General features: G+C 42.4%; 3 protein-coding genes across 4 annotated transcripts; 1 reads left to right on the top strand and 2 right to left on the bottom strand.

Moving 5' to 3' along the window:
- Positions 1-848: 848 nt before the first annotated feature.
- Positions 849-3,174, bottom strand: LOC105905328 (mannose-binding protein C-like). Of its 2 annotated transcripts, none has more exons than XM_031586047.2 (4): positions 2,942-3,174; positions 2,357-2,443; positions 2,144-2,230; positions 849-2,054 (listed from the first exon to the last, which is right to left on the bottom strand). In XM_031586047.2, exons 1-4 carry the CDS (start codon positions 3,117-3,119, stop codon positions 1,669-1,671), a joined length of 738 nt encoding a protein of 245 aa, XP_031441907.1. In that variant the 5' UTR covers positions 3,120-3,174; the 3' UTR covers positions 849-1,668. The 2 variants fall into 2 exon arrangements, with proteins under 2 accessions (XP_031441907.1, XP_031441908.1); XM_031586048.2 differs by having other exon boundaries at positions 2,144-2,227.
- Positions 3,175-5,530: 2,356 nt separating this feature from the next.
- On the bottom strand, positions 5,531-8,740 carry LOC116224977 (mannose-binding protein A-like). Its single transcript, XM_031586123.1, has 4 exons — positions 8,540-8,740; positions 8,005-8,091; positions 7,792-7,878; positions 5,531-6,151 (listed from the first exon to the last, which is right to left on the bottom strand). Exons 1-4 carry the CDS (start codon positions 8,715-8,717, stop codon positions 5,763-5,765), a joined length of 741 nt encoding a protein of 246 aa, XP_031441983.1. The 5' UTR covers positions 8,718-8,740; the 3' UTR covers positions 5,531-5,762.
- A 1,341-nt stretch (positions 8,741-10,081) lies between these two features.
- LOC116225017 (translocon-associated protein subunit beta) lies at positions 10,082-13,621 on the top strand. Its single transcript, XM_031586397.1, has 6 exons — positions 10,082-10,190; positions 11,270-11,427; positions 11,610-11,708; positions 12,412-12,520; positions 12,691-12,768; positions 13,067-13,621. Exons 1-6 carry the CDS (start codon positions 10,107-10,109, stop codon positions 13,175-13,177), a joined length of 639 nt encoding a protein of 212 aa, XP_031442257.1. The 5' UTR covers positions 10,082-10,106; the 3' UTR covers positions 13,178-13,621.
- The last annotated feature ends 8,001 nt before the right edge of the window (positions 13,622-21,622 follow it).

Below are 21,622 nucleotides of genomic sequence, written 5' to 3'. Positions count from 1 at the left end.
CAACGAGTAAAAGCGGTTCCGATAGTGACTGTCACTACCCGATCCTAGTCGCGCGTGCTCAGACACAAAAGACCGGGCGGCTCCAGAAATCTTACATACCGCAGTATTTTCCCTACAGACCCCCGATGGCAATGGCGGAGAGGCCATTCTCCATATTAAAAGTAAATGTAGCGGTACAATTTTTTTCAAGCTATTTTAAGGTAAAATTGTTACATATTGTTACTTTAAATGACTAAATGTAAATGTATTAATAACAAATGCAATAAATTGAAGCAGTGAAAATAAATTGTGTGTATTTCTCTCTATTCTTATCATGAGTCCACCTTAATCATTTTCTACAATAATGATATGCTATGGTGTACTAATAACACTGTCATATAATTGTACCACTCGCAAAAAAGCGCAAGACAGTCAATGTTCGACTGTGGTGTTTGCAATAAATGACTCGAGAAGGTCTTGTAAATTAATTATCCTTGTCGGCTGAATCGGTAACGCTCATACAAGAACTCATCATGATGGAATAATGGATCTTGGCGATCGCAAAGAACTCTCTCCCTACGCTAATCTAACTATCTAATATCGGTCCTCTGTCAATGGGGTCCCTCCTTTTTCCGGGGGTGTGGCAAGCTTATCCAGCTACACTTAAGTTAGCCTGCGCTGGAGCAGGTTAGTGCTAATTGGTATGTTACTCTGGTGATTTATCGAAAGTTGCTTCCACGAACCAAAAAGAGGGGCGTTTTTTTTTTAATCTTAGCCTGAAAATTAGCTCGCTAAACCGCTTAGCGAGCTACAACGAATACCCCCCAGGTATAAATAGTCAGCACATATAATAATAATAATAATAATAATAATAATAATAATAAACTTTATTTGTATAGCATCTTTCATACAAAACAATGTAGCTCAAATTGCTTAACAATAAAGAAATGATGTGCACAAAGAAATTACATGCACATTCAAATAAAATAGACATAAAATAAACATAAAAACATAAAACATAAACTTAAAAACTAGAGTGCATCAAATAAAATGAAATGAACATAAAAACAGGGATAGAGTGCAAAAAGATTTAAGATAAAAAACAGAATACATAAAATGCATAACATAGGATAAAAAATAAAGGATAGAATAAAGGATAGATAGATAAACTATATGCAGAGATATTGTTTATCTATCCCCTTAATAACACGTTATATCACATATACAGCTGGGTTATTGTCTTCATCAGTACATATAACGCTTGGCAATGCTAACAGAAATAGCTCATTTATAAATCGTTAGTATTTTGGACTACTAATACGTTGTTATTAAAAGCATAACTGTAGGGTACATATTTTCAACGTAACCAATACCAACAACCAACTTCATCTCTGGTCAGTTAGCCATCTCCACATCTCCATACTGCTGGTGAGTTTATTTTTTTAATCAAATGCGCCAAAGTTCATGCATTTTGTAACAACTTTTAATGTAACATAGAGTAGATGGCTTAGCATAAGTCACTTCTTAGTATATGATTTGCTAATAATTACAGTCAGGACAAACAGAACCCACTGTTATGGTTTATGTCAGACAGGGATGTGATTCTCAAGACCAGTCTTTATCTCAAGACAAGTCTTCATATCAAAGTCAAAGGCCTTGGTCTCATCTTGGTCTTGGTGAAATATTGTCTTATTTGTCTACTTCACATACTATGTGATGTTTTCTATCACAGGAAACGTCATTCCACGAGACTCTGTCTTTATTGATTATAGCACAGATTATAGCACAAGAATTATTGGGCTCTCCCGGGTGCCATTTTGTGAAACTCAGTGTGCTCTCATCCTCGTCCAAAAAGGTCCCTTCAGTCTTCCTGTCTGTTGCCCTAATCCATCCAGCAAGTGCCTTTAACTCTGATAACACCTTCACAAGACCTTGGTTCTCCTCTTCACTTTTTGGCAAAGCAAGATCACCTCCAGCATCTGTACAGAGCTTCAGACCAGCATCAAATGTGTCTTCCCACCCCTCAGTCACATAGTACTTCATTCCTACCTTCCTGAAGATGCGGAAACTTGTAGCTGTGAATAAGAAAGCATACTTGGCATCCCAGTAAAGACCGAGGAAAACAAGAACTAGCGTAACTTTAAAAAGTATGATTTCTTCTTACCTTTCTCTATAAGAGACAACCTGGATCTCAAAGTCTGGACATCTGCTTGCAAGGACTTGGTCAAAGGATCAGTTTTTACAGACCCTACTGGAAAAACACAGAAAGTTCATGTAAAGCCTCCAGTGCCACAATTCACACAGATAACTGCAAACTGCTTGTAAAAGTAGACTGATACACACATGTAGAAACAAACTTCATCATAACACTCCTTACATGGCATCCCCATTCCCCCCATCTCTCCTTTCAGACCAGGTGGCCCAGCAGGACCCATCTTGCCTGGAGGCCCTGGGACTGGCACCCCTGCAGATAATTCAATTCAATTCAGTTCAGTTCAGTTCAGTTCAGTTCAGTTCAATTCAATTCAATTCAATTCAATTCAATTCAATTCAATTCAATTCAATTCAATTCAATTCAATTCAATTCAATTCAATTCAATTCAATTAAGGTAAGGTAAACAACAAGTGTTGTACACAGCATGCAGATAAGAACACATGAAGCACGTTACACTCAAGCGGCTCACCTGTGTTTTATATCAGAAAGCTGGTTAGTCTTTACATTTAGTCATTTAGCAGATGCTTTTATCCAGAGCGACATACAAAGGAGAGAACAATCAAGCTACAGGCAATAGAGACTTAGTAACAATAGATACTATTTTACATAAGAAATAAAAAAAGTGCAGGAATGTAACTACTGTAAGTGCGAGTTAAGTACTATTTAATGTACTATTAGGTACTCTCTAATGTAGTAAAAACCGTCTCAGACTGTTTCCAGGTTGAGCAGACAAATTCACACACAAACCTGGTTCTCCTCTGTCCCCCTTGAGTCCTGGGACTCCCTCACTCCCATCTTTCCCATCCCTGCCATTGTGCCCATTGTGTCCGGGGTTACCAGGGACACCAGCCAAGCAGTTGGGCGGGGCCTCCGTGTGTGCTCCACCAATCAGAGACAGCAGAAGGACAGCGAGATACAGAGCCATGGCTGTGTTCTCCTTGGACAAGACAGAGTGACACTGGGCAACATCTGAATTGATCAGTATTTATACAGATCCTCAGTACTGAGATAATGACCTGACTGAGACACAGTCAAGATTATTTCACAAACAGGAAGGACACATAGTACTTTGTCATCATTTGCGTAAGGAAGTGGGAAAGTGTTTCAGTAAATATGAGAAGATCTGGCATCCCAAACATCATCCAAAGAAACTCATGTTTTCCTGTTTGTTAAGAGTTTCTTTCAATGGGCGAACCTGATCCACCTTTTGTCTAACCCAGGATATAGAAATGCAAGAACAGCAATAGCGATGTATTTTTGACAGTGTATTATTTATGACTCTATTTGGTACTGTACCAATGTGGAACACTATCTCTATTTCCTTCAATTGTTCTCTGATGCTTCCCTCTTTGCTCCTCTTTGTTCTCTTCTCCAGGAACACAAAGGTGAAAGGTGAAAGATGAAAGGTGAAAGGTGCACACACAGGCACTTCTGAACATATGTGGATCCATTAGTTTCATTATTCTATTTTTCAAAGTCTATGAGTCAAAGTCAACCTTAAGCCTTCAGGAAGGAATGGAAATACTGACGCAGACGTAGGAATCAACAACTACCATTTCAGATGAGCTCGTATAATTAAGTGCTGAAGTTATTGCCTGGCCCCACCACACCATTGCACCTACACATAGACTTACTTTATATAGCCATGAGAGTAACATTTTCATGTTAAAAAAGATGACAAGTTAAACATGACTGAAGGTGAAGGTGATGACTGGTAAACTTCAGTCACCTGCTGTAAACATGAAGAAGAGACCGTTTGAGCAATGCTTCCATCATGTGGTCAATATCTAGTAATGCTGGTTGAATGTCTTCTGTGGTATGTAGAATAATGCAGGAATTCATAGAAACTCATATTTTATTTGGCCTTCAGTAAAACTGATCATTTTTTTGCACTGTGAAGTTCTTTGTGTTGAGCCCAAAGATATTAGAGTTCAAAAAGAGATATTAGAGAACATTGAAACGTACACGCACCTTCAGATCTGATGTCACAGTCAAATGCTACCAATTAAAATAATTGTGCTGCCATTTTGCTTGCTGTCTAATTTCATACTGCATGAACCCTAAGAGGCATCCTTCTGATGACCTAAGTCAGGTAGGGGTAGCGTCCTTCTGAAGACTTAAGTCAGGTAGGGGTAGCGTCCATCTGATGACCTAAGGCAGGTAGGGGTAGCCATGAAAACCACACTGGGAATTAGGGGGGGGCGGGGACGAGTGCTCTTGAAAAGTGTTCTTCATTTAAGTGTAAGTACTTGGAGAAAGGAAAAAATAGGAAAATGTTGCTACAGGAACTCCTTTAGCTCTGTGTACCATGTGCTCTGTATTTCTTTACCCACCATTTTCTGCACTCACCTGTAATTCATCATCAATATATCATGTGATTAATTACCTGGTGCATTTATACCTGGTCTTTTGTGGATATCTTTACTGTGGTTCTGTGTTTCGTTGGTGAGTAAAACTAGTTCCTCAGTGCTTTGTTAGTCTTTTGTTACTAACTGAGCTTTTTGACTAAGTCTGGATTTAAGAATAAATGCCTTTGACTCCCTCTGTGTCCCACTTGGGTCCCTCATTGCACAGTGGAACAAACAATCAATCCAGTCCTGGGTTCAATCCCTGACTCTGCCCAGACAGAAGAAAATAAGAACTAGCATATCTTTCACAACACTGTAAAAATTGAAATCTTAGTAAGATGAAATATCTTAAATCAAGCCAATTTTTCATCTTACCAAAAGGAAAGTCAAAGTCAGAATCAAGACAAATGTACTTGTCTTTAATCTGGCCACACTAGTTTTAAGATATATTTGGGTTATTGAAAAAAAATCTTGGTAAGTCAAAATGTCCTGTTCTGTTGGTAGACCATTTTACTTATTTTAAGTAATTTATTTTATTGCTTTTTTTCTTGTTTTTAAAAGCTGAATTTTTGCAGTGTAGGATCTCTCTCTCCTTCCCATCTTTTCCATCCCTGCCCTCTCTGCCTGGGTGCCCATTGTGTCCAGGGTTGCCAGGGACAACAGCCATACACATACTCACACAAATACATATTTACACATGTGTGGATTTATTGATTTTGTAACAAACCTGATCCCTCTTCAAGAAAAGGACAGGCTGTTTCTCAGTTGGAATCCACCAATGCCATTGCCATGCCTGGCCCCAGTAGGTTAGTGGACCTACAGTACATATAGTCAAGACATATACAGCTGGGCTATTGTCCTCGTCAGTACATATAAAGCTTTGGCAATGCTAACAGTAATAGCTCATTTATAAATTGTTAGTATTATGGACTGCTAATAGTTTGTTATTAAACAAACAATTGTAATAAAATACAACAAAGTTCATGCATTTTGTAAATACTTTTAATGTACTTCAGAAATGAACATAGAGTAGATGGCTTAGCATAAATCACTTCTTAGTATATGGTTTGATTATAATTACAGTCAGGATAAACAGAACCCACTGTTATGCTTTATGACAGACAGGGATGTGATTCTCAAGACCAGTCTTTATCTCAAGACAAGTCTTCATATCAAAGTCCAAGGCCTTGGTCTCATCTTGGTCTTGGTGAAATATTGTCTTATTTGTCAATTTCGCATACTATGTGATATTTTCTATCACAGGAAACGTCATTCCACAAGCCTGTCTCTTTCTGGATCATACCACAGTCCTCCGCACCACCATAATTATTGGGCTCTCCCTGTTTCCATTTTTTGAAACTCAGTCTGCCCCCATACCCATCCAGAAAGGTCCCTTCAGTCGTCATGTCGTTTACCCTAATCCATCCCATAGTTCCCTTTAAATCTGACAACATCTTCACAAGACCTTTGTTCTCCTCTTCACTTTTTGGCAAAGCAAGATCACCTCCAGCATTTCTACAGAGCTCCCGACCAGAATCAAACGTGTCTTCCCACCCCTCAGACACATAGTACTTCATTCCCACCTTCCTGAAAATGCGGAAACTTGTAGCTGTGAATAAGAAAGCATACCTGTTAGGGGTGGGCGATATGGCCAAAATCTTCTATCACGGTATGTGTGCTTTTATATCACGGTTACTGTATATATCACGGTATAGTAATTGTTCTGTAAATTCAATTTAGAAATGGTTCAAAATAACCATATCGTACTTCATCATCACACTCGATTATTTTCTTCTTTTATTTGGAACTTCCATACAAACAAAACAACTGCCTCACATAAGACAACACTTTGTCATACAGAGTGCCTCTGGCAAAAGACTCTTCCAAACTCTTCTGACTCTGAGGTGCTTCTTTTGCTTTCGTTTTTGGATGCGCCACGCATCTTTTGGCTTTCATAGTACTGCCTTGCATGCTTCGTTTTGAAGTGGTAAACGCCATTACTCGTCAGCTATGACCGTCGTGCGACACTGTTTGCATAATATAGTTTTCTGTTCGGTGTCGGATTTCCTAAATCCAAACAATGTCCACACAACAGAAGTCGCACCCTTTTTAGAAACAATGGGCCTCATTCTCGAACATGTTCTTAAGTGTCTTTTAAAATATATTCTTACAGACTTCGAAAGACCAACATAGAAAAGATCTCTGCCGGATTCATGAACACCTGGAAATGTGTTCTTAAACCCCAAAAGTGTCCGTAGCTGCGCATTAATTCTTAAATTGAACGCCCGTTCTCGTGCACTTTAATTTTTATACAGAAACACCCCGCCAGCTCCTTATAAGGGCATGGAACTGAAGAGACGTGTGTTACATCCAGTCCTGTATACTAGAGTTAAGTTGGCTGATATATATCGTTTATTCTTATGTTCTGTGTTGTGATTGTTTACTCATCTCTCCTCTCGTTTCAGACTCCTCACTCCCTGCCTTGTGTGTGCTCCACCTTGTTGATTGTCTGCCCCTCCCTGATTGTTTGCACCTGTTCCTCAACACCTAGTGTATTCAGTCTGTGTGTTCCTGTGTCTCGTTGCCAGTTCGTCTTTGTTTCCCCCGTGTTTCCAGCGTCCCAGCGATTTCCCATGTTCTCCGAAGTTCTAGCGTTAACGACAATCGACTGTGTAATCGACTCCGTGTTTGCATTTGCCTCCACAACCCTCTACCTGGATAACGACCCTGGACTGTTTACTCGACTCTGTGATTGCCTCCTCCTTGCCGGTACCTCTGCCTCTACAAACAACTACCTGTGTGACGACCCTGGACTGGATAAACGACGATCCCCGCTGCCCACCCCTGATTGGATTTTTTTGTTTGTATCTGGACTGTCTTACCGTGTACAGAACCCGTTCAGTAAAAGTTGGTATTCTGCATCTTTGTCTCCGAGTCGAGCATCTGGATCCTACATTTCCACGTACATTACAACGTGCACAAACCACAGACTCCCCAGTCATAGCGAAAGCAACTTCAGACCAGATCCAAATCATGTCAAAGCGGAAAGCGAGAAGCCTACCGGTCGAGTAAACGCAGACCTAACAAGACTCCCACGGTTGAAACGGTATTGCCAAATCTCTACCGGTAGACATATTTCTACCGTTGCACGGTATATACCGTAATATCGCCCAACCCTACTTGGCATCCCAGTAAAGACAGAGGAAACCAAGAACTAGCATACCTTTAAAAAGTATGATTTCTTCTTACCTTTCTCTATAAGAGACAACCTGGATCTCAAAGTCTGGACATCTGCCTGCAAGGACTTGGTCAAAGGATCAGTTTTTACTGACTCTACTGGAAAAACACAGAAAGTTCATGTAAAGCCTCCAGTGCCAAAATTCACACAGATAACTGCAAACTGCTTGTAAAAGTAGACTGATACACACATGTAGAAACAAACTTTATCATAACACTCCTTACCTGGCGTACCCATTTCCCCCTTCTCTCCTTTAAGACCAGGTGGCCCAGCAGGACCCATCTTGCCTGGAGGCCCTGGGACTGGCACCCCTGCAGATAATTCAATTCAATTCAGTTCAGTTCAGTTCAGTTCAGTTCAATTCAATTCAATTCAATTCAATTCAATTCAATTCAATTCAATTAAGGTAAGGTAAACAACAAGTGTTGTACACAGCATGCAGATAAGAACACATGAAGCACGTTACACTCAAGCGGCTCACCTGTGTTTTATATCAGAAAGCTGGTTAGTCTTTACATTTAGTCATTTAGCAGACGCTTTTATCCAGAGCGACATACAAAGGAGAGAACAATCAAGCTACGAGCAATAGAGACTTAGTAACAATAGATACTATTTTACATAAGAAATAAAAAAAGAGCAGGAATGTAACTACTGTGAGAGTGAGTTAAGTACTATTTAATGTACTATTAAGTACTCTCTAATGTAGTAAAAACCGTCTCAGACTGTTTCCAGGTTGAGCAGACAAATTCACACACAAACCTGGTTCTCCTCTGTCCCCCTTGAGTCCTGGGACTCCCTCACTCCCATCTTTCCCATCCCTGCCATTGTGCCCATTGTGTCCGGGGTTACCAGGGACACCAGCCAAGCAGTTGGGCGGGGCCTCCGTGTGTGCTCCACCAATCAGAGACAGCAGAAGGACAGCGAGATACAGAGCCATGGCTGTGTTCTCCTTGGACAAGACAGAGTGACACTGGGCAGCATCTGAATTGCTCAGTATTTATACAGATCCTCAGTACTGAGATAATGACCTGACTGAGACACAGTCAAGGTTGTTTCACAAACAGGAAGGACACATAGTACTTTGTCATCATTTGCGTAAGGAAGTGGGAAAGTGTTTGCACACACAGGCACTTCTGAACATATGTGGATTCATTAGTTTCATTATTCTATTTGTCAAAGTCTTTGAGTCAAAGTCAACCTAAAGCCTTCAGGAAGGAATGGAAAGACTGCCCCAGAGGTAGGAATCAACAACTACCATTTCAGATGAGCTTGTATATTTAAGTGCTGAAGTTATTGCCTGGCCCCAACACACCATTGCACCTACACAGAGACTTACTTTATATAGCAGGGTCTTTGCTCTGATCAACAGATACAATGCGTGGCGATACTTAGAATGATATCGCATTTATAATCCATTAAGGACCGCTACATGAAGTAATTCCTGCTCAGTAGCAATGTATGACTCCCTGTGCCAGGAGAGTAGGCTTTTCATCTGAGTGGCCATGCATGATGTACATTTAATATTTAATTATATAGTATAGCAGTTTGTATATGTATACATTTGTTAATACATTTGTGTTTTTACCTACCTCAGTTTCTGTTTCAGTGTAAGTTATGTGTGTTCCTGATGCTGGAACACTGCAATTGTCCTTTGGGAGTTAATAATAGATAGATGGATATTGTATTAATCCCGAGGGAAATTTTAGGACATCCATTAGCTTATAAATTTTCTACAACTTATACAACTCACAGACACAACATGCACAAATCACATACACGTAGGGAGAACATGTTCAATAGGAGTGGGGTGGTAACAGATACAAGAATGGGTCTGACCCTATGGTACAATATGCATGATTAAAGTCACATGTCTGCTGATATAGCTTACTCCATATCTGCTGGTCTGTCACATGTGTAGTATTTTGAGCAGCCACTTGATGGCGCTATAGTATCTGAGTTCTGTTAGGATTTAGGATTAGCTATGTGATTGCTCATGCCTGTTGTTACTTTGATTCACGTTCAGTAAACGTAGCCGCTGGCTTTCATGTCGACCGTCTCACAAGCGTATTCGTATTAATTATGTACAAACATAACAACATGCATCTGTTCTTGAAAACTAAGTACTTGGTACTTACAACTGTAAATCAATCTTTCTTATATACAACAACACACAGTCTTTGAAAATGTTTATGTCAAGGGTCGAACAGACACGGAGAAAACTTTGGTGTAAAGTTGTGTAAAATGTAAACCCGTAGAGTGTATGAGGACTTATACAAACTATTTCCCATAGGTGGCAGTAATGTACTACCTGGCAGGAAAATAGCGAATGAAATTGTCCGAAGAAGAAAAAGAAGCTACGAAGAGCGCATGCCCAGGATATTTCTTTCTGACGCGAAGGAAGAAGCAGAAGGTAGGTGCTTTCGTCTTTCTGGGCATGGCAAATGTGTCTATTTTCCTTTTCTTTATTTTTAAAAAGTAATATACAATGTGTTGTTGTAACCAAGTAACAGAAGGTGGCATTTTTATGAACATTAATGTAGTGGTCGTCTGACAAGCATACAAAATAACCAACTAGGTTAGTAACGTTAGCATCAGCTAGTGAATGAAGTACACGTAAGCGTAATATTCTTGCGTGATGCATTGAGGATTGGCTGTAAAATGAAAACTGACGAGAGGTCTCCACATCTTTGCATATTAACTTGTAGTTCTAACTCAACGTGCCTATTTGAATCTATGCTAAGTTGATATTTCTAGCCATTTTCATAGCGCGAAGTTGGTGTGAATTGAATGACAGGGAATGTACACGTAAGCGTTCCACTGGCATAGTTAGCCGATTGAACTGACTTATTTCAGGCGGTTGATCTACCTACTATTAACTTTCTTGTTTGTCACAGATCGGGTCTTGTGTGTTTATGTTGTGGTAGTGATCTTGTTTGGAAATCAATTCATTAAACAGATTTAGGTTATTTAGCTGCTTTTGGTTGTTATAGTTATCAGGTACGTTAACGTAAGTTAGCGAACCTGCTAACTTGAAGTTGCAGAAGTTGTTTTTTATCAAGCACTAAAAGTTTCAAATCACAGTCAAATTCGTATAAAACTGGTTGTTACTGTGTAGTAATCTGGGGATGAGCTTCGGACTTGTGTTTACATTTCTGATACTAGATCGCGTACATGGCCCATACGGCCTCATTTTGGTCCTGAATGGACCAATAAAGGTTCGAATCGGCAATGAACCCCTGATTTCAGAATAATAACCGACGCCGTTTCCAGCGATTTACTTGTCCACTTGTAATCATTGTTTGAATTTCCAGATGGTCATATTGCCAACCTTGCCTTAATACCACAGATTCCTGATAGTACTACGATGCAATCCTCAATCTTGTCTGTAACACTATCTGACATTTTTTTTTAAGCAGTATTACCCCAATGTTTTTGTCAAACCCTTTGGAAGACTGAGCCTTATGATGAACGTTTCTATTTTCATTGCAGATGAGGGCCTTGTGTGTGTTTGCTGTGGTTGCTTTGGTGGCTCTGGTGGCCGGTGAGGAGGGAGCTCGTCTGTTGGCCTCCAAGTCCCTGCTGAACCGTTATGCTGTGGAGGGCCGAGACCTCACCCTTCAGTACAACATCTACAACGTTGGGACCAGGTATTGTGCTGTTCAACGCTCAGGGGGGTGACTAAAGTCAGACCGTAGCAAAACACATGCCAGCCGTTGCAGTGAGAAGCGTATTAGTGCCGTGTTATACTCACTGTGACTTTTTGGAGAGGTCAGATTTGCTCCAATGATTTTATTTAATCCGATTCTCTCTCTTCTCATCTTCTCTCCAGCGCTGCCTTGGAAGTTGAGCTGTCGGATGACTCCTTCCCCCCTGAAGACTTCGGCATTGTCTCTGGAATGCTGAATGTGAAATGGGATCGCATTGCACCGTATCCTTAAACCTCTCTGTAAAGCTCCTCATTGTCCTTACAAATGATGCTTATGCATGGTGCTCTAACACCCTTCATCAATATGTGGACAATACTCCTTGTACTGAGACTTCTGCACCTATTGTTTGAAATCACTTTAACCAGTCAAGAGATAACAGTGGACTTTGATCATCCAAGAGTATCTACCTTTGTCTTTGCAGTCTCCTGCCCTAGGCAAACAGTGACCGACCCATCACATGTAAATCTCATCATCTCCTTGGGGACTCAGTGCATGCTTTTGGTAATTAGCAGTGGTCAAAGAAGGAGACTGTCACTGACCGTGTTCTTTTCTTAGTCTTGTCTTTTTTTATAGTCTAATTGAAATGATCAAGTAACACTCTGCCATGGTGGCCATCAGTACTATTTCTTAGTTCTGGTTTTGATGTTGGATGGTGAGAAAATCTGAATGGTTCAGTGTGCGTTTGCTTTTGATGGAATTGAAGGCACTCTATTAAGGATTCTCTAAGGAGTCCTTAGGTTGATGGATAGATTGAATGTAGGTTGCCATTCTGCTGGTTGCTCTGTATGCGTGGCAAGTGAGGATTTGACCTATTTCACCTGGTCTACTGCTTGCTTTTAAAAAAGGTTTGGATTCCAGCTTCAACTGTGTTCACTCAGATTGTGTTGGTTCTCCGTGACAGTCCTTAACTCTTGCCTTCTTCAGTGCCAGCAATGTGTCTCACACCGTTGTGTTGCGTCCTCTTAAGGCCGGCTACTTCAACTTCACCTCCGCTACCGTCAGCTACCTGGCCCAGGAGGGAGGACAGGTTGTGGTGAGTAAGATGTTCTTACCTGCCGGTTGCCACAGAAGATGCCAGAGCATTATTATTATTATTATTATTATTGTGACCCATAAAGCGTCTTTGAGAACTGTGAAAAGCGCTATATAAATGTGAATTATTATTACAGCAGGGTCTCACCACCATGTCTGTTTGTGTGCTAGGTTGGATATACCAGCGCCCCCGGTCAAGGTGGCATCCTGGCCCAGAGAGAGTTCGACCGCCGTTTCTCCCCTCACTTCGTAAGTGTGACTTTTACAGCCAGGAGTTTACTGACTTTTAAAGAGATTGTACCGTCATGCACTAGGTATTGATTCCATAGATATTTAGATCTTTAGATGGATGGATGGATAGATAGATAGATAGATAGAAAGATAGAAAGATTGATTGATAGATAGATAGATAGATAGTCATTTGAGTGGTATGGAGTGTATATTATCCCATCTGTCAACACCTACAGGCTTTGAAAAGAAAGGAGTTGAGTAAAATGTAAGGTCACCTTTTTAATCCTAATACATCTTACCCATCTCCCCTCCCCAGCTGGACTGGGCTGCGTTCGGAGTGATGACTCTGCCCTCCATCGGCATCCCTCTGCTGCTGTGGTACTCCAGCAAGAGGAAGTACGACTCACCCAAGACCAAGAAGAACTAAAGCACACACTCATAACTCATAGAGGGATGGGGTTGGGATACTGCTAAGGGGGGTTTGGGGTGGGTTGGGGGGCTTTAAGGTTGACTTTTTTTCGTTTTTTTCTCATCTAATAATTTAATTACCCATATTGGGGGTAAACTGTTTCAAAGATGATGTAATTGTTGTGGATGCTGGAAGAATGCCCCCCTCCCCCCCCTTCTGGGGTTTGGATTGTAATACATTTTGGATCAAGGTGTGACCTAAAGCCACATGCCTGATGGCATGCCCAGTCGCAGCAAACATCACTGCTATCACTCTGAAACACAATCATCTGTCTGAAACCCTCTTGAGCAGTGAGGACTGGGGTCAGAGGTACTGTGGACCACTCTCTTGGGTCAGTCTTACAGTGTTGTTTTTTTTTTGTTGGGAAATAAACAAGTGGGTTTTCCTATAAAAAAAAAAAAACAGACTTCTGTATTTTCTATTGGGTATTATTTATTATTACAGGAACATAAAAAAATGAAGATTTCTTCAAATGTTTTTGCACTCATTTTTTATTTAATGAAATTAAAATTAATGAAAAATAAGTCAAATATTGTGGCAACACGCAACAAACACAGGCTCCTCTGTGCTGCTGACAGGATCTGAATGACCATATGATATTCATACAAAGCAGCAGAAGGTTTTAAAACGTTATCAAAGCATTTCCAGTTTGCAATTCCAATGACTGAAATGTTAAGAAAAGCTGTTTAGGGTAACTGTGGAAGTCAAGACGAGATCTTGAGAACCAAGAACACTTTCAGATAAAATGTTTATTTCCTCGCGCTCTCCGACTGCCCCTCTACTTAGATTCAGAATTATGCATAGAGGGTTGAAATGTGGGGCGGTGTGTGTGTGTGTGTGTGTCAAGGTCTGTGTGTGCGTGTGGATGTGTGTGTGTCTAAAGGGCTGTGTTTGTGTGTGTCTAAAGGGCTGTGTGTGTGTTTGTGTGTCTAAAGGGCTGTGTGTGTGTGTGTCTAAAGGGCTGTTTGTGTGTCTAAAGGGCTGTGTGTGTGTGTGTGTGTCTAAAGGGCTGTGTGTGTGTGTGTCTAAAGGGCTGTGTGTGTGTGTCTAAAGGGCTGTGTGTGTGTGGGTGGAGGCTGCATTTTGGCTTGAGCTGTGCCCTCTGACATGCTAATGGTGCACGCTGGGTTGGGTGGGTGAAACGAGCACCCCTGATGGTTTGTGGGTAAAGAGTACATATATACACAACTATGGGTGGCGTCATCACATTATTATTATTATTTATTGACTACAAGTCACATACCATCTCGGTCACCTTACACATGTGCATAAACAAAGCTGTATTAATTGATGTATTTATTGAAGTACTTTGGTCTATGCCACCGCACTTTGTTCTACTCTTAATGTATATATATATTTTTTGGGGGGCTGTTCCTACTGTTTTTGGATAGCTGTAGTATTGTTATGTTATATGTTGTTGTTGTGTTATATGTTGTCCCTCGTCACACCAACAGGAGAAGCACTCAAAATTTCGTTGTATAAATACAATGACAATAAAGGCTTTTCTATCTATCTATCTATCACATGCAGAGTTTATGAGTGAACTGCTCGCCAGCAAGGGATTTTTAGGTTCTAAAGCCTGGAGCCTAGATTTCAATCCACTAACATGTCATCCTGTTGTTCCTCAGTTTAAATGTATTTACATGTACATACATGTCATGGGACTTTCACTGATTGCTTAGTTACATTTGAATGTATTTAAATGTCCAAATGCAAGCAGTGGGAGTGTGAGGTGGTCACAGGGAGGAGTTTGAGTAAACTCAGTCCAAAGTGACTGTGGCTTGGAGATTTAATGAAACTACTTGAGGATTGCGTCTGATATTAAAGGTGTGATCTTCAATTCTGGAGAATGACTGTTGATATTTGAACTCAACAGCCAGTCAAATACACCCCTACCTTCAGCAATGTTCTTGATTGACTGGAATAGTGTATTGCTTGGTCAGAACAGCGGATTGAGGATTGTGTGGAGAAATTAGCTGAATCTGCATATTGGATTATAACCCAGGACTGGACCTTTAAACCCAGAAGTCTAGGTACTGCAATTGGAATATTTTGTGGCATTAAAATATTAAGCCCCCTCTGCTTATCCAGGAAACATCTGAGAATAAGTTGAATAAGGAAGTTTGAATCAGTACAATTTTTAAGGATGATATAACTGAGACCAATAAACAAAATGAACTTGAACTTGAACTTTGTCCTTCATGGGTTTTTAAAAAACGCGGGCAGGGCATCAGTGTTTGGGGTTGAGGGGAGGCAGAGGTGGTCGTGGCCCCGACGATCTTTCTGGAATCTGCTCATAGATGGCCGAAGGATCAGAGGGAGGAAGTCGACCAGAGGGGTTGGCATGGAAGTGACCCACTCGTGATGGAGAGGTCGACAGCGGAGGCCCACTGAAGTTCTAGGAGAGGGTAAACAAAGGAAGGGATCTACATATAGCAAAAACTTGCATACCACACATTCACACACACACACACAAACACGCGCACATACACAAACACACGCACATACACACACACACACACACACACACACACACACACACACACACACACACACATATACACAGACTCACAAACACATGCACACACACACACACACACCTGAGCCCGTGTGCAGACACACAAATGCAAAGCTTGCAAAACTCATTTCTTAACCCTTCTCAATTTCAAGGTTTCAGCAAAGCAGTCTATGATTGACATACCATTGCTATACCTGGGCTGCCAACCTATGCAGCCTACGTGTGGGTGGGAAACATAATGCCTGTCTGGGTTGACAGGATATGTGGTAACATACCTGCACACTGCTGTCAGCTCGCGGAAATACATTGGGGTGTCTCGGGGGTGGCCTCAAAGGGAGGTTAGGGGTGGTCCTTGACGAAGCAGGAAGTGTAGCAGTGTTGCTAGGTCTAGCTGGTGCAGGCTCCGGGGGAAGCGTAGCTATCCCCCTAGCACCACGGACGTTGACCTCAGAGTAGATATGATTTCCAGAAATCCCTGTGGGAAACATCCCCCAGTTCACAAAAGGTAAGATTTTTTGGTTATGTAGTGTAATATAATTTCCACCATCTCCATCTCCTCTCGTCTCAGACTCTCCCTCCGCCAACCCGTCCGTCCTCTACTGCTCTCTTTAACTTCAACCTCCCTCCTGTCCCTCTTGAATCACCATGTGGAGAGAGATAGGGATGAACAGAGAGAGGAGTGGAGAGAGAGAGGGATAGAGAGAGAGGAGTGGAGAGAGAGAGGGATAAAGAGAGAGGAGTGGAGAGAGAGAGGGATAAAGAGAGAGGAGTGGAGAGAGAGAGGGATAGAGAGAGAGGAGTGGAGAGAGAGAGGGATAAAGAGAGAGGAGTGGAGAGAGAGAGGGATAGAGAGAAAGAGGAGTGGAGAGACAGAGAGGGATAAAGAGAGAGAGGAGTGGAGAGAGAAGGGGTAGAGAGAGAGAGAGGAGTGGAGAGACAGAGAGAGATAAAGAGAGAGAGGAGTGGAGAGAGAAAGGGATAGAGAGAGAGAGGAGTCTCTAAACTCAACTCATCTCTTTTCCTCCTCCGCCTCTTCCTTTCCACATGTCTGTTCCACATCTCTCCTCCCCTTACTTGAGCTCCATATCACCCTCTCTCCATCCCTCCATCCCTCCATCTCTCCATCTCTGTCATCCATCTCTCCTGCATTCTTCTACCCTTCCCCAATCCTCTGACCTCAAATGCAATCTCATGTCCTTCATTCTTCTCCTTCCTTCTCATTTTCTCACCCTCATTACGCTCCACCTCTCTCCGCCGGCCCATGGCATAGAAATCAATCGGCTCCCGTGTGGCAGTGGCAGGAGTCTCCTCGTAGGTGTGCTCTGGTTCCAGATGCCAGTACTTCTGCTCTGCTGAGGCCTGTGGCGATGTGGGGGCAGAGTGAGCCATCGCCCCCTGCAGGCTGGAGGCTGAACTGCTGACAGAAGCCAGTGGAGTCTGGGTCATGGCTCGCGGAGGTTTGTTGACACGGGCGTATGCGGCATCAGTGGGGTTGTTGGTTGCAGGGGTATCACTCTCACCACTGGGTCTGTCATGGCACACAGTGTCCTCCTTGTAACAAGAAGGTGGCTTGAACACCTGCTGAAATAAATAAATAATTCTCTAAATTCAACTTTTTTCTTCTCTGAGTTCCACTAAATTCTACTACATTTAGTTAGTACATTTTCACGTTACTTAGTCACTGTGTTGATGCTGGATGTTGATGTTGGCTCAAGACAGTAATGCAAAGGACACCAAAACGACTATTTTAAGGACTATTGTAATGCTACACATTGTGTTTACAAATTAATTTTACTGGAAAGTTGTATTTGTATTTGCAGTTCCATACCTGCAAACCAGGGGGCGCTGTGACCGGCACATTCACAGTCTCTGGCAGGGAGTGGGACTTCTTCAGTGCCTTCCTCACCACAGCATACTCTGGTATGTCCCTGGGAGTTGACTCACCAGGCTCTGGGACTGATGTTAAGGCAGGCTTTGGAGAGTGTGCAACTGAGTTCTTGACCGCATGTCTCTTTGCCTTGCTTTGTTTCCCCGACACCCTTTCTGATGATGTCATCACTGAGTCCATTAGCCTGAGTGAGAGAGAGAGAGAGAGAGAGAGAGAGAGAGACAGAGAGAGAATGAGATACATTTTAGATAATGTTTAACCAAAGACTGGACACATACCACAACTTGGATGACATGTTTCACCAAAGTAACTAAATAGTTACAATGAGAAACTGAATCTGGTGCAGTAACACTGGTGTGTGAGTAAATATGTCTTTACCAGTGTGTGTGTACGGTTGTCCATGATGTGTTTGGAGTGATATGGGAACACACACCTTAGTACAGGGTACTGTCAGCATTTCATCAAAGGGCCCCACAGGATTGTGTGTATAGTACGTGATGAGCTCCTCAAGGCTGCAATGGCGACTGTTTTCCCCGGCAATGAGGTATTTCTCCCCTTTACCTGAAGGACCACCATCCTCTTCCTCAATGATGAAGTGGCGACACCTGTTCTTGACCCCTGCACAGAGCACAGGCTTATGCATGGAATCTCCACTGTCTTACTGAATGTCTGACTGAAGGGTTGTATGGATGCCTGCTACTGCTTTTCCGTTTATGTGTGTGTGTGTGGGGGGGGGGGTTTGCACATCTTCATGGATTTTCAAGGGTTTGGTGTCTTCACACTTGGCAAACCTCTGTAGATAGGCCGGTGTCTGTGTCAGCTTGCCTGTAAGTCCACTCTCTCATGCACAAAATGTGGTTTGTGTGTGTGTGTGTGTGTGTGCTGTGTGTGTGTGTGTGTGTGTGTGTGTGTGTGTGTGTGTGTGTGTGTGTGTGTGTGGTGTGTGCGTGTGTGTGTGTGTATGAGAGAGAGAGAGAAACCTGGTGTATGTACCATTTCACTTGTGCAGAGAATTGTGTGTGTGTGCATGCATGTGCATACCTGTAAGAGAGCACAAAGCCAATCTTTGACTCACTGAGCCTCAGCAGAAAGCAGCCAAGTGGCTGATCATGCAGTAACTGCTCTGCCTCCCTGAGAGGGAAAGAGGGACATTTCAGATGTGAGAACAGAATAGAGCTGTACTGCGTGTCAATGTTTACACTTGTGTGTGTTGTGTGTGTGTGTGTGTGTGTGTGTGTGTGTGTGTGTGTGTGTGTGTGTGTGTGTGTGTGTGGGTGTGTGTGTGTGTGTGTGTGTGGGTGGGTGGGTGGGTGTGTGTGTGTGTGTGTATGTGTAGGCCTGTCTGTGTTTGTGACCTGCGCTTAACAAAATGTTGTCACCAGCATCGTTTATGCTGGCTTTGCGATTGTTTTCACACGTGTTTGTGTTTTCACACGTGTTTGTGTTTTCCAGACCTGCGTGTGGCAAAGCCGTGGAGCCAGCGTGGCAGGGGCTGGCCCTGCACTTGCAGACGAGGCAGCTGGCTCCGGTGGAACCACAGCAGAGTATGAGCACGCAGGGATGGGGAGAGGGCCTCCAGGGTCCCCGCGGGGCCCAGCATCATCGCTGGGGACAAACGCTTTGCCACCACCTGAGAGAGAGACACAGACACACACACACACACACACACACACGCAAAGTTAGTTTCCACTAGCAACCAAATTAGCATCAGAGACAAAAGGGGGCTTCAGGAGCAACTGCAGCGCACTTCCTCTTTATCCGCGCACACACACACACACACACACACACACACACACACACACACACAGAAGAGAACAGAGTGAGCTGGAAGGAAGAAGGGGACAGGGATGGAGTGAAGTGAGGTGAGTGTGTGAATATATGAGGGATAGCAGCAGAGAGAAAATGAATACAATGATTTTTACAGATGGAGACAAGAGGAGATAGAAGGATGAAGGGTGGAAAAAGATAGTGGAGAACCGAGGTGGAGAACCGAGGTGGATACAGAACATGGATACAGAAGGTGGGCGTTAGCAGAGATGGAGGTAAAGGAAGGAAGTCAGAAAGATGGGGAGATAATAGGAAGTCAGCGAGACATTTAGAGACACAGACAGAATGAGACACAGACAGAAACTAAGAATAGACTCGAGCCACACACACACCACAGACCACTTGTTTGTGGATCATGCATGATAAAGACAGATATTAATGTGTTATTTTAGTTTTACAGTATTTTCTGCATAGGAAAAATGTATGTATATTTGTGTGAGGGAAAAATAGATGCCTTAATGTTTGTGTGTGTGAGTGTTCTATGTGTGTGTGTGTGTGAGAGAGAGATTTGTTTGCTAGACAAAGAGAGTGAAAGAGAGAGGGAGTGCGAGAGACAATGTGTATATGTCACACTGCGTGTGGTTTTCGGTTTGTTCTCCAGCGGGGAAATCAAACTTCACTTCCTGTCTCTCAAGGCTAGGAGCCCAGTTACCACACTCTGCTAAAATGAGTGCATGTCGTCTTATAGACTACATATACTGTAAAGCTTCACTGGAATTTATTTTTATTTAATGTGAATATAGAAATGAAGAGTGCAATTTCATGACTGCTAGTTTTATGCAATTACGAGCTGTTTTTGGGCATCACGTATTAATCCAGTTACATGTTAATGGGCTGATTAGCTGAACAAGTTCATATTAGCCAGCATGGATTTTTATTTTATGGTATATTACCTGGTTGGTTACTCATAATACTGCAAAGATTTTCAAAGATCATAAAACCTTAATTTTTCTCTGTGGTGTGTCACAATCTGTTAATTGTGATTGGATGACTCCTACCTCATTTGTTACGTGATTGGCTGGAGGGTTAGGAGGTCCACGTTCCTGTTGTGCCACAGGGCGGCACTTAAGGCTCCTGCGGGGTTTGACTGGGGGCTTGTGGCTCGCGGGCTGGTCTGAGCACCTGAAGGTCGTGGCATTGGGATGGGCAACGTGCTGATGCGTTCCTCTCTTTGTTTACCTTCTACATCTATAAGAACAGAGCCTCAACATGAATAAGGCGCAGCATAATTAACACTTCCTCCATTAGAGGAGTAAAGGTCATGGCAAACTGGAACTGAAAAAAGGTGTTTTTTTTCCCCCCCAGAAAAACGAAACTTAAATGCAGCGTTTTGATCCTTCAAGTCTTCATAAAATCTTCATAAAGTCTTGATAAACCGTGCTGGTAATTTTTAGGAAAAGATATCACAATTCCTGTATTATTGGTTTAGGGACTTCCCACAGCAGCCAGTCCTCTCACTGTCACATGCAAGTCATACCCAACAACCAATATAGCCACTGCCCAACAATAGATCCTGAGCAGTAGGATACAACAGCAACGCACAACTGGCTGGTGACAGCCGCAACTTGCAACCCATGTTGTACCTTGGATCCATTAAGGCCCTCCTTCACAGTACAACATGCACTGTCTGTAGCCCACAATTGCTAAACACAAAAACATGATGCCCAACCATAGAACCTGCGCAGCAAGATACAACAACAACAAACCACTAACAGATACAACAGACACTCAAGATAGACCTCGACAAGATTTCATGTATCGTTTAGTTTAGTTTTAGGGTTGATTCACGCGTTTTAGTTTAGGGTTCATTCAAGTAGCCTGCGAGTGCCTCCGCCACAACCACTAATTTTTTCAGCACCCTCAGACAACGACTTAGAGTGACCAGTCCTCGAAAACCAAAATGCACGTGCCTGCCCCTCTCACGCAAAATAAATCCTACTGTCCCTGTCATAACCGGCAAAGAGTTAACCTCCACTCGTTTATTCTCCAACAGACACGCAAATTATTAAAAACCTGGGTCAGGCTAGTTTTACAGCCAACCAAATATGTTTTAATGTGCCAACACCCAAACACAACTTGCAGCTTTTGTCTTCACCCACCCACTGACTGAAGTTCTGTGAAGTTGGGAGGACATCATAAGTGTCTCCAACAATGAATGTAGGATGTAGTT

Source organism: Clupea harengus, chromosome 19 (genome assembly GCF_900700415.2).
Source record: "Clupea harengus chromosome 19, Ch_v2.0.2, whole genome shotgun sequence".
Taxonomy (NCBI): Eukaryota; Metazoa; Chordata; class Actinopteri; order Clupeiformes; family Clupeidae; genus Clupea; species Clupea harengus.
The sequence above is the reverse complement of the archived record's forward strand: the minus strand, read 5'-3'. Positions and strand labels throughout refer to the sequence as shown.

Excerpts from the sequence above, each read along its gene's own strand:
- LOC105905328 (XM_031586047.2), bottom strand. The coding sequence starts at position 3,119 with ATGGCTCTGTATCTCGCTGTCCTTCTGCTGTCTCTGATTGGTGGAGCA. Across the intron at positions 2,444-2,941 it reads GGGGGACAGAGGAGAACCAG|GGGTGCCAGTCCCAGGGCCT; the intron begins GTTTGTGTGTGA and ends AATTATCTGCAG. Across the intron at positions 2,231-2,356 it reads GGGGGGAATGGGGATGCCAT|TAGGGTCTGTAAAAACTGAT; the intron begins GTAAGGAGTGTT and ends GTGTTTTTCCAG.
- LOC116224977 (XM_031586123.1), bottom strand. The coding sequence starts at position 8,717 with ATGGCTCTGTATCTCGCTGTCCTTCTGCTGTCTCTGATTGGTGGAGCA. Across the intron at positions 8,092-8,539 it reads GGGGGACAGAGGAGAACCAG|GGGTGCCAGTCCCAGGGCCT; the intron begins GTTTGTGTGTGA and ends AATTATCTGCAG. Across the intron at positions 7,879-8,004 it reads GGGGGAAATGGGTACGCCAG|TAGAGTCAGTAAAAACTGAT; the intron begins GTAAGGAGTGTT and ends GTGTTTTTCCAG.
- LOC116225017 (XM_031586397.1), top strand. The coding sequence starts at position 10,107 with ATGAAATTGTCCGAAGAAGAAAAAGAAGCTACGAAGAGCGCATGCCCA. Across the intron at positions 10,191-11,269 it reads CGCGAAGGAAGAAGCAGAAG|ATGAGGGCCTTGTGTGTGTT; the intron begins GTAGGTGCTTTC and ends TTTTCATTGCAG. Across the intron at positions 12,769-13,066 it reads GCCGTTTCTCCCCTCACTTC|CTGGACTGGGCTGCGTTCGG; the intron begins GTAAGTGTGACT and ends TCCCCTCCCCAG.